At 54.9% G+C, this 15,533-nt stretch overlaps 7 protein-coding genes across 7 annotated transcripts; 5 read left to right on the forward strand and 2 right to left on the reverse strand.

The window, feature by feature from the left end:
• Positions 1–24: 24 nt before the first annotated feature.
• Positions 25–711, reverse strand: BNA1 (3-hydroxyanthranilic acid dioxygenase; the record flags this gene model as incomplete). Its single annotated transcript, XM_028641458.1, has 3 exons — positions 25–465; positions 546–621; positions 680–711. The coding sequence occupies 3 exons, from the start codon at positions 709–711 to the stop codon at positions 25–27; spliced, it is 549 nt and encodes a 182-aa protein (XP_028494451.1).
• A 666-nt stretch (positions 712–1,377) lies between these two features.
• D7B24_007349 (uncharacterized protein) lies at positions 1,378–2,298 on the forward strand (the record flags this gene model as incomplete). The annotated part of the gene is made up of 2 exons (XM_028641459.1): positions 1,378–1,628; positions 1,674–2,298. 2 exons carry the CDS (start codon positions 1,378–1,380, stop codon positions 2,296–2,298), a joined length of 876 nt encoding a protein of 291 aa, XP_028494452.1.
• Positions 2,299–3,375: 1,077 nt separating this feature from the next.
• Positions 3,376–3,706, forward strand: D7B24_007350 (uncharacterized protein; the record flags this gene model as incomplete). The annotated part of the gene is made up of 3 exons (XM_028641460.1): positions 3,376–3,510; positions 3,589–3,638; positions 3,688–3,706. 3 exons carry the CDS (start codon positions 3,376–3,378, stop codon positions 3,704–3,706), a joined length of 204 nt encoding a protein of 67 aa, XP_028494453.1.
• Positions 3,707–5,065: 1,359 nt separating this feature from the next.
• Positions 5,066–6,058, forward strand: D7B24_007351 (uncharacterized protein; the record flags this gene model as incomplete). Its single annotated transcript, XM_028641461.1, has 1 exon — positions 5,066–6,058. One exon carries the CDS (start codon positions 5,066–5,068, stop codon positions 6,056–6,058), a length of 993 nt encoding a protein of 330 aa, XP_028494454.1.
• A 493-nt stretch (positions 6,059–6,551) lies between these two features.
• On the reverse strand, positions 6,552–10,659 carry D7B24_007352 (uncharacterized protein; the record flags this gene model as incomplete). The annotated part of the gene is made up of 12 exons (XM_028641462.1): positions 6,552–6,566; positions 6,623–7,286; positions 7,368–7,489; positions 7,537–7,813; positions 7,881–8,151; positions 8,214–8,225; positions 8,279–8,538; positions 8,594–8,796; positions 8,893–8,923; positions 8,981–9,780; positions 9,856–10,257; positions 10,333–10,659. 12 exons carry the CDS (start codon positions 10,657–10,659, stop codon positions 6,552–6,554), a joined length of 3,384 nt encoding a protein of 1,127 aa, XP_028494455.1.
• A 1,228-nt stretch (positions 10,660–11,887) lies between these two features.
• D7B24_007353 (uncharacterized protein) lies at positions 11,888–14,094 on the forward strand (the record flags this gene model as incomplete). Its single annotated transcript, XM_028641463.1, has 4 exons — positions 11,888–12,321; positions 12,378–12,641; positions 12,700–13,256; positions 13,349–14,094. 4 exons carry the CDS (start codon positions 11,888–11,890, stop codon positions 14,092–14,094), a joined length of 2,001 nt encoding a protein of 666 aa, XP_028494456.1.
• A 418-nt stretch (positions 14,095–14,512) lies between these two features.
• Positions 14,513–15,391, forward strand: D7B24_007354 (uncharacterized protein; the record flags this gene model as incomplete). The annotated part of the gene is made up of 4 exons (XM_028641464.1): positions 14,513–14,607; positions 14,657–14,868; positions 15,066–15,153; positions 15,274–15,391. 4 exons carry the CDS (start codon positions 14,513–14,515, stop codon positions 15,389–15,391), a joined length of 513 nt encoding a protein of 170 aa, XP_028494457.1.
• Positions 15,392–15,533: the final 142 nt, after the last annotated feature.

Here is a 15,533-nt window from a genome sequence, read left to right on the forward strand (position 1 = left end):
GGCCCCAAGTCGTACGTGTCACCCTTACTCCAGGTTCGGGTCCCGAATGCTCCCCGGCCGCGGCGCCGCCTCAGCCATGGTCCCGCACGCGCCGCATCTCCTCTTCTCCTCGCTCGCCTTGAACTCGTTGACGGCCGCCTTGATCTGCGTGCCCAGGTCCGTGCAGTGGAAGGCCGCCTCGTGCACGACGGCCCGGCAGCCGTCGCAGTACCAGCGCATGCGGTCGAGGCGCCCCGGCGGCCGGCGCTGCTCGAGCACGACGCCGACCGTGTCGGCGAAGCGGACGGGGTTGTGCGGCGTGTTGGCGGGCAGCAGGAACATGTCGCCCTCGCGGATGACGATGTCCTTGAAGGCGCCGTCGGCCGGATCGACGACCTTGAGGGTCATGGCGCCCTTGTACTGGTAGAACCACTCGGGCGTCGTGTTGATGTGGTAGTCGGTGCGGGCGTTGGGGCCGCCGACGATCTGGCGGCCGTGTTAGAAAGATGAGCGCTCACACGAATGCCTGAGAAGGCGAGGGGGACGAGGAAGCCCGGCGAACGTACCATGACGGTGAAGTCGTCGTTGTAGACGCAGTAGTTGTTGATGGGGGGCTTCAGCAGGTGAGAGTTCTCTTCGAGCCTGGGTGGCAGTTACAAGGTTGTCCGAATCGCAACATGGCGCGCTGGCCTTGACTCACCACTTGGGCAGGTTGATGGGATTTGAAAGCATTCCGCGAGGCGTTGTGAAGTGCGGTGCTTGGTGAGAGTATGGTGACGCTCGCAAACCAAACCAACAAACAATATTCGAGTCTCTTAACAGGATTCGATGATTTTTCGATTCTTTTTTGAAAATCACACTAAAACGAGCATCGCGTTTGAAATGCCTCTTCGGTAAATTGAATGGCAAGGCGCGGCAGTGTCGGCGCGACGGCTGTGACTTCAGCGGCATTTGCCCCTCCAGCCGCACCCCTACCATGACCCCGCGACATGATGCGACTGCCGTCTGATTGGTGTACCTCTGCGTTATCAATCAGCCATGGCCACCCACGGCGGTACCCGCCTCGTCATCGCTTTGATAATTCACCTTGTCAGAAAACCTTTGCTCTGACAGAGGCATGGGATCGAAAGGCTCTTCACCATTGTCTGAACTAGGGCGATGGAATAGGCGGCGTCACCTTGTATGGGTGTCGTGAACACCAAGCCAAAGTGAATGATGACTAAGCCCACCCATGGTGTGGCCTTCTACATGTACAGGCGACATCGGCAGACCATGGTGTTTTTGCGGGTTTTGAGGACCAAGCAAAAAGGAAGTGCCGCCATAGAGCAACGCCAAAATAACTGCTTGTCGCTGACTACCTTGGCTCGGATCATCAGATGAGGTCAACACATCGCCAACATGTCGTCCGATAGGAATTGGACTTTGCTGCCGTGCGACCTCGTTGAGCACCAGATTGGCCAGGTCGACCTTTTGATGGCCATGTTCCCCACAGAAGAAGAGTTGACGATCCGAGATGAGTCGGAATATATTCTGAGCGCTCTGAAGACCAGCATTGAGGATGGCTCAGTACCGACCTTCAGCGCGTTGCCTGCTGTGGCTCTCCTGCTCACATTGGCAATCCCGGATCCTCAAGATCCAGACATCCACAAGTCGCTGCAGCTCGACATCAACGCACCATTCGCCTATTAAGGAAGTCATGCGCCGGACGAAGCACCAAGGATACGAGTCCGGATCCAGCAGCCGGACTGGCTCAGCAAGGCAGAAACAGCCCACCTCAACGCCCAGCACTCCGAGGTCGAAGAAGACCTCTTCAGTACAGTCGAAGCCATTCAAGAGGCGGCGGCCCAAAAGCTCAAGGAATCTCGAGAAGCTCGCGTCGACACCACATCAGATGCTGCTGCTGCTGCTGCGAACGGAGGCGGACCTTTAGTTCGAGTCTGGTTCTACTTTCCCTCCATCTCGACACGCTCCAAGCGCGATGACTTCATCATCAACGCGCCGCACTACAACCTGACGGGGTTCTTGTACGCCGGAAAACCTGGCCTTCTGTGTGTTGAAGGCCCCTCGCAGTACATCGACGACTACATGAAATTCATCAAGACGGAGAGCTGGGGCGACATTCCGGCACATCACAAAAAAGTCAGCGAACGTCATCGTGAGAAGGGTCTCACGACCAGAGTGTTTGCAGACATGCAGGAGATTACAGATACCGTAGGGCAAAGGAGGGGGCAACGCGCGAATCGAGGTGACATGAAAGCCATTGAGGAGTGGCTGGTGGAAAGAGGGCTGGGCGACGCGTTTACCAAGGTACTGATGTAAGCGAGCATACTATAGGAACAATGGTCGCCAACCAGAGGAAGACAACGGCTTGCGCTTTTCCAAGGCTACCTCAAGCTGCGATAGCGGTCAAAAGTCGCGGAGTCCACAGCAGACCTGGAGCACGCCGCATGCCGCGCACAGCAGCACCCTAGGAATCATAGCCATGCTGACTATGAGCTACCAGGTATACGAGGGGTTGCGGGCGGGTTCTGGAACCACCGATAGTATAGATTCGAGAGGTTCAGCTAATGCTATGTTCACAAGTGGGCTGCCATGCCATTGCCGCGGGGAATCCACCCTGCCTTGGCCTGTCCTTGCACCAGGGGATGGGAGGCACAAACTTATCCCACAACCTGACCTGAAGGACAAGCGAGCCCACACTACATCTATCTATGCTAAAGAAGGCGAAAATTTCGCTCGCTAACTGAACACTACATCACTACCGTCATTGATGGCAGGGATACTAGCTGCGTGGCGCCCCATCATAGCCCGACTGAGACGAGGTTTCAAGCTCCAATAGGGCTGCCAGTCTTCTTGATGTGCCATGATGCAGCCAAAACCCCTATGAGCAGATGCATTCCGATTCCTGGACAAGCTTTACGTGGGCCAGGTGAACTCAGCTGAAAACGCTTCGACGTGCCGAGAAAGATTCCACAGTACTCATTCACATGCGGAGATCCGTGATGATCATGAATTCCTGCGTAGTGGACGCCGTGATCCATGCGCGGCATATTCATCCCCATGTCTCAATCATACCTACACCCTGCCTGTCTCATCTTACCCGGACTGGACCCAATGCTCGTCTGTATGGAATGTCTTGCGGCACGTAGGTATTTGGGAGTAAACCTTGGAAAGATCATTTCCAATTGTAGCCTATTTGTTTACACATGACCACATTGTAGCACCTTCACCAACCCCAGGTTTCATTATTCGAAATAACGCGTGAGCTCACATGCACATCGAGCTGCCTCTAGGATTCTCTCGGCACAGGTATATAAAGGCGCTCCGCAAGCACCAATCTAGGCTTACTGAAACAATTGCGCAATCAAATCCCAGACCCTCTTGACACCATCAATCATGAAGCTCATTTCTGCAACAGGCCTGGCTCTCTTCGTCAGCTTCGGCTTCTCTCTACCTTCAATGATGAAGACTACCTGCCAATTGGGCAGCATTGGGCCTGCCAATGCGGGAAATGCAGCCTGTAGCGCTTCTGTAAGTCTAAGGGAACCACCCGCTCACGCTCTCACGGCGAGGTCAACCTTGGATATCCTTTGCTTACAATCGGACTAGTGTTTTGTTCAGCACGGCAACATCCACGGTGGACACTGCAATGAAAACGCGTAAGTCAAGGCACATTAAATTACATGATGGAGGTTAACATCAAAGTAGTGTGTGCGTTTGCAACTAGGTCTTTTGGACGGGTTCAGAAAGTTAGAAATACTCAACCATCGTCTACGTTGGCCCCAGAGGAGTGGCGGTAAAGTCAATGCTCTTTATCGTTGTATTTGCAACGGGAACGAATACGAATATTTAAACCAAGGACTGCCTGCTCTCTCCAGGAGGAAATTTGACCTCACACCTTATCAGTGACCTTTATTTTGGCATTATACAATGCTTGAAATGACGATGCATCGATCCTCTAGCTTCCTCGCCTCTCATTGGAAACACGGTTATTGATTAAGAAAGCCATAAAGCTGCTTCTGGATATCAGCCCTCGCGTCAGTTCTGGTCCCCGTAGAGGTGCTTCCCCGGCACTTGTCCAGAATAACTGAGCCGACAGTCTCCAGATCGGGTTGCCGAGGCTTCTTGGGCACCAACCGTAGGAACATAGATTGAATCCTCCTTCTTTGACTTTTCTGTGTGGCATCATGAGAGCATAATATGCTGAGATGCTTGCCGCTGGGCTTCGGGCTTTCTTGCACGACTCAGTAGGGAGAAACCGAGCACCAACTCAGATATGAGGTGAATTTCGACACTCCTTCCAGCCCCTTTTCCCGGGTGATCTACAAGGCCCTTGGGCTTACAAACGCGCGACAATTTCAAGACATTGATGGATTACTATCTCCCCCGTTTGACCCTGGCAGTGATGGGTGGTTGTTGCTACTGACAAGGGGCTACCATCCCTGGTAATCCCACGAGTGTGGGGGAAAGGATTGAAGTCCAAGCCACACCCGCCAAGAACACTATTTACGGGTCTGGCTCGCATGTTCTAAGAGCCCTAGCCGCGTCCGAGTTGCATTCTAAATCCTCCCTTGGCTTGAACCCTGCTACAGGCTCCCTATTTTTAGCCACCCGTTCGACTGCCGGCATCCTGACATTGAGGATTTTGGGTCTCTTACCACCACAGTCGGACAATTTCCCAAGTGATCGATGGAGGCTTGGTGAGCTAGTTGCGATGGTCCGCTGTTCATGCATTCAGACGCGGCATGGGTTGATTGCCAGCGTAATCAGTCTGCAAATAGCATGTCAGCGTGGTTCGAGATAGTCTTCGGCATCATGATCCTGCCCGAACATCCACGACAACCCGAAGTTCACGGTATAGTGAGCTTGCTTGACTGCACCCAATTTGACATAAAAGACAGATGCCCAACGAGTTTTCAAGTCAATCTCTTTGGATATCATCAACATCATCATTCACTCCTCCTAAACAGCATCAATTTCAGCTCCTGGCTTTCTCCATCTCACTCGGCTATCCTCACAGCAGCTACTTTGCGACCTTCAACAACTCTTGTCCGGGATCCGCATTCGTGGCGCTTCAATAACCACAATGCCTTTCTTCCTTTCGGCCGCTCTTCTCGGCCTCGGCGCTGCTCACTTGGCTGCGGCTCAGACTGTCAACTGCAATTCTATGGGAATCCCGAATGGCTACCAGGGCTTTGACAAGTGGCGCGCCACAACCAAGGACTGCTCAGAGGCCACCAACAAACTTGAAGAACACTTTGGTCAGGCGGTCCCAGAGGCTTCCTTTGGTTGCGTTTCTTTGGCCGTCTCGGGCGGGTGCGAAGTTTCCATGTGCGACTCGTCGGATGTCCGCAGAAACATCGACTACGCCGCGGCCTGGACGGCGGCAAGGGCCATTCATGCCAGACACAAAGAGAACGGAGAGGTAGCTGGATACATCTCGCTTGACGATTACAGCGATGCTGGTGGCTTCAAGGTGTTCGTCAAGGTTGCCGCGACTGACAGCCCCAACCCTACCGGCAAGCGAAAGCGCAGCTTGTTCGGCCGCCCCAGTGCCTTGAACCTGGCTGAGCGGGAAGAGGTCAAGGAGGTGGAGGCTCGAACCCCGTCTGACGAGGCCAGCGCGCTCCCTGCAGTGGAAAAGCGCTGGAACTGGAACTGGTTTAGCAAGGAGAGCTGGCCTATCGACCACACCGGGCTATACACCAACATCAGAACTGCGTGGGGCACCGATGAGCACATCGCCGATGACCAAGTCCTTAATGCTATGGAGAATCTTCTCACAGACTGGAACAACGTCCAAGGCAACCCTTCGAGCCTCACACCGCCTGCGTACCATGCCCCCAACGACATGAGGATCCAATTTGAGTGGGCTGCGCACAACAACCATAACGTCAATGACATTGGCTACGAGGAGAGAATTCAAATGCTGCACTGGGCAGTTCAAGAACGCCGAATCCACGCCCCGCGTCAGAACTTCTCCATGCAGGTCAGACGTGGCGCCGTGACCATCGGTCATCTCATCATTCGCGTTTTCTGGGTCGGCCAGGACCAGTCGCTGTCTAACGTCTGTGACTAAAACAAGGAACCCAAAGGTCTTGCAGGATGGAACGCAATGTCGGAAACTGGCGCTTTGAGATCAAAAGAGAGGGGAAAGGGGTACATATCTTGGGCGAAGTTCAAAGCGGGTGTACTAAGAGAGCAATATAAGAGATAAGAGATGTTCAAATCGATCAACCTGTACTTGATACAGCCCAGAACCCTTCGCTGAAGTGTCCTCTTATTTTCACTCGATCCTTATTTGACCACATCGTCTTTTTTACTTGGATCAAGGTGTGCTCTCGCGTGCGCCATCGGCTTACTCCATTGACAGAACCAAGATCCGTCCAACAAGACGGCAATCATCGGCTCAGCATGATGAAATAAACTAAGTTTTTGGCACTCACAGCTGGTGACGAAGCTCTGGACAGCAAAATGACTTACACACCATCTCAACCTAAGTACACACTGTTTGAATCCCACCAGTTGCAGTCTTGTGGTCTGTGCAAACAACCTGACAACAGGGGTATATATCAGTGCACTTCCGGCTGCCCTTCTGTCCCCGCCATGTCACGTTGTCCTGGACGAGCTTCGTAGAACATACAGGGACTTGCCAGAAACCCGGAGTCGAGATGCCCTGTTGAAGGGGAAGGAAAGTCGGACTGTCAGGACCTCCAGTAGCCGTGTCTGCCGACTTGCGCAAACCGAAGGGCAGCTTCTCGCCGTTTTCCTTCCATCCGTCATAAGCAGACCGCGCAAGCTCCTGCCAGGTGATCTCCCAGTCGTTGTCTGCCTTGCCGATGTCCGGCAAGCCGTACGGATACTCTGCGGTGCTGCTCTCCCTCGTCTTTCCTCCAATCGACTTAACAGACGGGACGCAAATAACCCACAAGTCTTTGTTGTCGTACTTCAAGTACGCGTCGTTGCGCCACCTGCCCAGGAAATTGGTGGTCTTCTGCGGGTCAAAAGGCTCGAACGATCCAACGGCCACCACCGGGGCACACGACTCATCGGCCGCCCAAGCATTGGTGACAAGCCTGGCGTGGATTACCTTCTTGACGACGGTGCCCATCTGACCCTGGCTCACATCCTTCGCTGGGTTCAAAACGAATAAACCGTTGTTGAGGAGGCCAATCATGGCAGCCGATCCAGCAGGATCCCCACTGAACAAGAAGGTCATGAGGTTGTCAATGCTGTCTTTCAGCATCTTCACCATCAACTCGGCTGCCTTCTGAACCGAGTCGGCCGCATCAATGGCACCCTGCTCACTGCTCGGACGTGGTGCACTTAGTAACTAGGCCAAGACGATGTACGTTGTTCTCTAGGCGTGAGGAGGGTGCTGTACTCACGAGTCTGAAACATTGCCTCCCATGAACTCATACGCGCTGATAGCGCTGCCTATACTGTCGCGTGCGCTTGTTGCTTTATCGTTGGCAGTCGTCCACTTGGAGAACTGATCTGTGTCCAGAACCTGTTCACGAGTAGAGTCAGATGGAAATTCAAGTGTGTGTATGCCACAGAATACGTGAAAGTCCTCACCTTCTCCCAAATTCCAGCACCTGTGAATGCGAATATGGTGTCGAAAGAACCCAGGATAACTTTCAACGTGCCAAGCCAGTTTCCGGTCTGTGGCCGCACAAATTTGGCTGCCATGTCCTTTGCGTTGCTCGTGATGGAGTTCTCAACTTCGACAACAGCATCGTAATACTTTTGGTAGAATGCGTTGAGGTTTCCAAAGGCGAGCTCGACCATAGCTACGGACGAGTACGTGAGGGTCTGACAGCTGATGGCATTGCTGAACGATGCAGATATTAGATTCCACTCGAAAAAAAGGGTACAGCATCCATTGGGTGCACACATACCAACCACTCTTGCCGAGTTTGTCGCACGAATAGTCCTCTGGTAACTCTGTGGCCTGGCTCGGGTCATGATCGGTTCCCCACATCCAGCCGACGGCGACAGGCATGTTGGTCAACCACCGGGGGATGATATCGGGGTTGCCGTTGTTGCGAATTCTGGTGATTAGCTCCCACCATGCCATCATGTCTTCGAGGGTCATTTGTGCCATAACTGCGTCCCACCTCTTCCAAGGGTCGATGCCGATGTTTCCAGCGATACCACAGTCTTTCCTATCTGTTCGAGTGTCAACCTGATTCTAGATGAAGGGGCATATATGGAGCCAAGTGAGCACTTACAGCATTTCCACGCTGTGATACAAATGTCAGATATTATCGTCACGTAGTAACTAAGGGTCACTTACGGAGGCCAGAATTGGCTGCTTTGCAAGCTGCCATGTCCTTCACCTTGCCGTCATCGTCAAGCGGCGTCTCCTTAAAGATGCCTCCTGGGACAGCAGGCCGAGTCTGCGTGCAAGCTGACGGAGGACAGTATCCTCGTGAACAAGCAAAAGCGCAGAGACCAATGTACTCAGATCCAAGGTTCGCCAGCGGGTAGCCAAGAGGTTTGCTTGCAGGGGGCTGGACCATGCGGCCCTTGGTGGAGCATGTGCACGGGGAGGGGCTACAGAAAATTAGCATGCCTACTGGATTTACGGCGAGGACATTTGACGACTGACCAGTATCCGCGGCCACAGCTAAAGTCACACAGGCCCCCGAAGTTTCCTTGTCCAGTTCCGGATACGCATCTTTGCTGAGTTACCGGCACCTCGGGCTCTGGCTCTGCTGGCTCCGGGATAGGCTGGGGAATGACGCATTTGCCCTTGAGCGATGCGTCTTTCGTGCATACTCCAGTAGGACAATAGTTGTGGTTGCATGCGAACTAGTAGTGAGTATTGTGAGTCAGCAAGAGTCTCCGCATCGACGGTGCATGGTGTTGGAGCTCAAGAAGAGGCTTGAGAGAAGTATTCAGACTTACAGAGCAAAGTCCCTCGTACGTGCAAGTCATTCTGGTATGTCAGTGGTTAGCATGTAGCTGCGGACGTGGTGATGGACGGACCTCTTACCCAGCGGCAGGCCAAGCATCAATGTTGAGGGACTTGGGCTCGGTCACCTTGAGGCCCATCTTGGTACAAGTACAGGGTCCGCGAGGACAGTAGCCATAGTTGCAAGCAAAGGAGCAGATGCCCTCGAAATTCTCGTGAGCAGCCCCGAAATCTTTCACTCCCGTGCCGGCGACGCAAACTTGGTCACCGAGCGAGCGCGGCGGCGTCACAGAGACCGCTGCGCCTCTGGAACTGCCGACCCAGGCGTTCCAGTTGCTGAGGCCAGCGTTCTTGGAGCAGTCCGTTGTGATGGCAGGGCCCTTCACTGAGAGGCCGCCCCTCGACAGGGTCACGACCACCTCGCCTGTGGCGCCGTTGAAAGGCACACTGCCGTGGTAGATACCGACGCCTCCGTCGGGAATGGAGTCCCAGGCCCATTGGGGCTGCGCCTTGCCACTGATGGAGATTGTCGCTGCCGCGTTGGAGCCCAGCAGGGCTGAATAGAAGATGCGGTCCTCCGAAAGTTCAGCGGGAGAGTACACCGTCTGATGCTGGGAGGCTGTGTTTCCTGTGGTTCCGCCACTCGAGCAAGCCGAGCCTGGGTTCAACCGGTACCAAGTAGTCAACGTCTCACGAGACACCGTCGAGATGTTGTTCTTGTATGTGTCGATGACATAAGGCAGCATATCACGCCATCCGTCATGGGGCATATCCCGAACATAGTTGAAAGGCGAATTGCCTCTGTTGGCAGCAAAGGCAGAGTATTGCCTCTCGTCCAGAGGACCGATGTAATGAGACTCCCCATAATCGTTCCACGAGATCTAGAGATGGGTTAGCCTTTGCATCGAGGACGCAAAAAAAAGAGAGGCAAGAACCGTGCAACAAGCATAACTTACGATTTGCACAAACTCGGGTTGCAAGTACCAGATATGGGCCCAACGATCAAACCAGGTGTGGTCGCCCCTCCAAAGCCAGTTCTTGTCAAAGCCCGGCATGTTTGTGTAGAACCAAGGGGCGACCGGCATCATGTAAGGCATGCCCTTCATAAAGTCAAGGTAGGAGGCGTCGACCTCAGTGTTCTTACGGTTCGGGCCTTCAGCCCAAGCGGCCCAGCTGAATAGACCATCAGCGACGCCGAGGGCCACAGCCTTCTTGGCTCCTAGGGAGGACCAGGACGGGATGAAGAAGCACCCGGTCTCCTTCTTGATTGTGGGCCAGTCGGAAGAAGATTTGGGACCCTCAAACGTGGAAACGAGGGGCTGAGAGCCGCGGCGGAAATAGGCTGAAGAAGCGGCATACTAAAGCAAGGTGTTGTGAATATAAGCTCTGCAGTCGGACGGTGCAAGTTTGAGCAAGATGTTCGTTGGACCTACTTTCTTGATCATGGTTATGACAGTGCCTTGCGGCCACGCCCCGTTGCCAGCATAGTCAAACGATAGGAAAAGCTTGAAGCCCTTACTTTCAGCAGCAGTGAAGAAGAGCGGAAGGTTGGCGTCGGTGGTGTCCTCATCCATGGAGAAGTTGACGGCAAAGCCATCAATGTGCGCTTCTTGGGCAAGGCCGATCTCACGCTGATAGTCTGCCACGGTAAAGCCGGCGGTGTTAGACAGCATGAAATGCGCGAAAACCGACTTGGCCTGGATCTGCACTATCCAGAGAGCCAGAGCCAGCAGCGCAGCAAAAGTTCGACAGCCGATCATGTTGTCGGGCGTCAGGAGAGATTGCCAGGTGGGTGAGGATGCCTTTGAGGCCGTTAAAGTAGCCTGCAGTCATGCTTTTGTCTTCTTCGCGTCTCTTATATGAATCCGCGCAGGAGACGAACCCCCGCCCTAGTCATCATCGAAACATGGAATGCCCCTCCGCCTTGTTGAGCTCTTTTCCAGCCTGCATGCTCGTAAGTCGTCCCGCCGAAATCCTTCAACAGAGCGATGGTACGGCAAACGGAGATCGGGTCCTTGAGGAACTACTAGTCCCAAAAGCCTCATCCAGCGCTGTAATTCGTGCGGCATCCGAGACCTAGATTGGATCATGGAGATTGGGATGCGGGATGAGTGCCGTTCGCAGTTTAGCTCGCCGAACCGTCGACCCAGGCCCGCGGGCTAGGCCGAGCATTAAGGGACTTTGGTCTAAGCCCTATGGTAGTCGACCCGATCAAATCTCTTGGCCCTGGAGATAGCCGGGCGAACATGGCAAACGTGCTGGACGATATTGCCACAAAGCTGCAGCAGGTTCGGCTCGTACTGTGAGTGAGTCGGCTTTTGCTGGCCGCGTTACATGGGGTGAGGTGAGCACCAAGCAGGGTCTTGGTGCCGTGGGGTTTCCCTGCATGGTTGGACCCCATCGGTGGGACAACTGTCCCCGATCACCTGCCTATATTGGCAAGCCGTAACGAAGAAAAGAGAGCCAGGGGTGATTCGGACTTGATGGGAGAGCTGGTAGCGAGTACCAGGACGAGTGTGACGATAGGTCGAAGAGGAAATCTGCCTTCGCCACGGGTCACCCGGCCCGAGAAAACTATGCCTGTATCTCACAAGGTGACAAACAACGCTTCGCTCTGTTACATGGAAAAAATCCACGACCGTAGCCCATATTTTTCTTTCAAACAGGCACGCCACGCTTTTCACAGAATCGCTGTGTAGATAGGCAGGTATTTACGGCAAGCTGATGTCGAAACAGATTGAAACCCTCGGCGGCTCGCGATGCTGGGCGATGCTGAAAGATGGAGGCTGAGTATGCAGGTGGTGCAGCTGCAGGCCTCATTCGCAGTGCCTCGCAGGGATTAGACATCAACGCAGCTCAAGGCTTTCATAGTCTTGGCGCGTGGTGACAAGCCATGACCACTGCTCCAGAAACATCGTGAAGCCTGGTCGCTAGGTGTGGCTCAATCATTTGTATTATCCCCAGTCGAACAGATCATCGCATTTCTCCATGGAGGTGACGACTGGAGTGGCCGGGCTTGTCATTTTTGCCATCGATGCGGCCTTTAAGCTGACGAATCTGGTCAATGAAATCCGAGACGCGCCCGACGATATTCGCGATCTGGGGTCGAACCTCATATCCCTTGCAACGATTTTGAACAGCACAAAGACATTGTGCTCGCTGGACGAGTTTAAAGACGTCGATGAGCTGCTGTCGGAAACTCTGATGAGCTGCGTGAAACAGTGCGAGGATGCCAGCAGCAGCCTGTACGATGAGCTGAGCGCCTTCAAGCCTCGCACGCCGACGACACCTGGCGTGTTAGAGAGGCGGAGTTTGCGACAAAAGGTGCACTGGTCCTGGCGGCAAAAGTCGAGGCAGGCTCTTAAAACGAGACTGTTTGATTCTAGAGACAACCTGAACATGGCCATCACCGTCCTCAATGGGTACCAAACGTTCAGTCCAGCAAGGTCCTCTACAGTCGAGCTGACAGACGATGCAGTACGGTGGCCGGCAAAGGGTACCATGCGATTCGCATGGACATTGCCGAGCTCAACATGAAGTTGGACCGGGGCGCGAGCCCTCTGAGCCGTGCTACCCGGCAGCGCTTTCGCGACAAGCTAGAAGACGATCTGAGAAGCGTGACGAGTGATAGTCAGGTCGTAAGCGTAGCGGGCAGGACAGATATGAATTTCGGGATCCGCAACTACTTTGATCGCCTAGAGGTCGCCACGATCCCAGCGGCTCCTCCGCCTATTGACTCGCTGTGGGTAAACATCTGTCACCTATCGCATTATCATTCTCGCTGACAGGTTTCCATGCAGTCCAGAGCAGGCCGGCAGTGCTGCAGACACGGAAGAAGCTGTCGGTAACGGGTCTGCGCGCGCGCCAAAAACACTCTTAGAAGCTGTGACGTCTGGAGACCGAGCCGCCGTGGAGTATGTGCTGTCCCAGGACGCTGGCCTGAACCAGCGATCACCAGAAGGCCAGACTGTGTTGCACATTTGCGTCTCGTACGACGACAGGGAAACGGCAGACATTCTCATCAAGCATGACACGAGCATCATCAACAGGAAGAACTCTCGCAGCGAGACCCCTTTCCAGTTCGCCTTGCTAGAGCAGTCCTGGAACGTAGCTGGCCTTCTCATCGAGCGGGGCTGCTCCATGGGCCAGTTCGCCACGGAATTCTTCACTTGGCTGCCGCAGCATGTGATGGATCTGGATTCCGTGCAGCCCGTCATCTGGGCTTGCGCAAAGCGACTGGGGAGCGGCATCGGCTCGACACCGCTTCTGCATCGAGCTATCGAGCGTGGTGACACACGGTCTCTCGAGATTCTACTACAGCAGGGGCTCAACCCTGATCTTCCCGAGGCGGACACAGGTACGCAGTTGATTCCTCAACTTTCACGAGCTCTTGTACCCGAAGAGTCCGTTCCAGATGACCTGTTCCAGCTGACGCACTTCTGCTTCCAGGGTTGCGGCCGATCCAGGTCGCCGTGGTGCTGGAGCAGCGGGAGCACGCCAGGCTCTTGATCGAACACGGCGCCGCGCTCAACAGGTTTATCCCGGCGACGATCGCCACGGACAAAATTCAACCACAGCACGAGCGCGAATACCACAGCCGGTGCCGCGCGCTGTTGTATGACGCCTCGCTTCTGCAGATCTCCATCCTGTTCAACAGGGACGATACACCAGCCATGATGCAGCTCCTCCTGGACAACGGGGAGGATCCGGACTCCAAGGTGGGAGGGACCGCCAACCTCCTCACGCACCTCTATCTCGAGTCCCAGTGGGTCTACGCCCAGGCCATCATACGCGCGGGCGGCGACGTCAATGGGCGTGGTCCAGACGGCTCGACGACGATGCACTGGGCGGCGCACATGAACAACGCGCCCCTCATCAAGATGCTGCGAGACTACGGCGCCGACGTCAACGCCAGGCATCCGGGCAAGGACGACTCAACACCCCTCATGCTCGCTGTGCAACACAGAGCGAGGGCGGCGGTCATGACACTGCTCGACGCAGGGGCGAATGCCAGAATGACAGACGTGTGGGGTGCCACGGCACTCGGAAACGCGGAACATCTGAAGTCGGATCCAGAGTGGGCAACTACCCTGTCGGCACTGAGAAAGGCAACCATGCAGTCAGCCAAGACGAAGCCGCTCTTCGTTCTTGTCAGCGGTGAGGAACGGGAGACATCGAACCCAAAAGGATGGTGAGATGCAGTCGATGGTATTCCTTAGGCGCTGGAATGTGCCTTAGATGCATCATGCCCGCTAAGTGCAAGTATGAGTTCGATTGCATCTGCCGGCCGACAACGTGGTGGGGTAAACGGCTGCGCTAACCGAATCGAGGTCGTACCTGTAACACCTCAACCGCCAGTGACGGCCTGCTGACCTGGTACTGTCGAGGTGTCGAATCACCAACAGCAACCTCGAAGCTATCCAGAGTAGCCATTTGCGCGCATTTGAGAGCTTTTGTCTTTTGCGATTCCGATTTCATACCTTCGCATTTCTTGTTCCTGCCTCTTCAACTCAACGTCCCGCCGGAACTCTGCCCACCCCCACTGGATTCTACCGTACCTATCTATACCCCATAATCGGCCACGACACCCGGTGAAGTACACGGACAGACACAATGGACCACTCCCACATGGATCACGGCGACTCTGGCCATGGCGGCATGGACCACGGGCACGGCGGAATGGACCACGGCGACATGGGCGGCGCCCAGTGCAGCATGAACGCAAGTCACCCTCTCCCCCCTTCCACCTCTGCCTAGGCACCAGCTAACCCGTGCCGCTCTTCAGATGCTCTTCACCTGGGACACCAACAACCTCTGCATCGTCTTCCGTCAATGGCGCATCGACTCGACCTTCTCCCTCGTCCTGTCACTCCTCCTTGTCGTCGCTCTGACCGCCGGCTACGAGGCCCTCCGCGCCGCCTCCCGCCGCTACGAGACGGCCGTCAACAAGCGTGTCGCGAACCTCCCCAGTACGTCTCCTCCAACCCCTCCTTCTTATAGCCCCTCTATCTCCCACCCCGCCATGTCATGTCTCCCCCCCCCGCCATATCATGTCTCCCCAATCCCTCGAGTCGGAGCGCTCGGCGGCTAAAGACGTGTGTCCCGCTCGATAAAGCCACCGGTGACCGAGAACCCGATACTGAGACCACGCCCTTCCTCTGGACAGGATCGCAGCAGGTTGAGGCGAGCAAGACCGCGCACGTCGTCAAGGCCGTGCTCTACGCGCTGCAGAACTTTTACGCCTTTATGATCATGTGAGTTTGGCTCTGCTTCTTCTTTTTTTTTTCCGTATTTCCCTCTGCCCCCGCGCCCTCTCACTTGTAGGGGTTGTCGGAGGTGGATGGTCCGAGAATCGGGGTTTGCTGACGGCGCAGGTTGATCTTCATGACGTACAACGGCTGGGTCATGGTTGCTGTGGCGCTTGGCGCGTTCGTGGGCTACCTTCTCTTCGGCAACTCGACGTCCTCTACCAAGGACAACGCCTGCCATTAAGAGACGTTTGTTTGCATCGCTGGTCCTGTTAAAGGCAGATGGGGAGTGTGTCAAGCTGGAGTCTCATGTCATTCCTCTAAAGGTTGCGGCTGCCGTGGGATATCTACATCAGTATGCGACGGACACGTCGACATTACTTCAA

This window comes from Verticillium nonalfalfae (genome assembly GCF_003724135.2).
Source record: "Verticillium nonalfalfae strain VnAa140/NRRL 66861 chromosome Unknown scaffold_59, whole genome shotgun sequence".
Classification (NCBI taxonomy): Eukaryota; Fungi; Ascomycota; class Sordariomycetes; order Glomerellales; family Plectosphaerellaceae; genus Verticillium; species Verticillium nonalfalfae.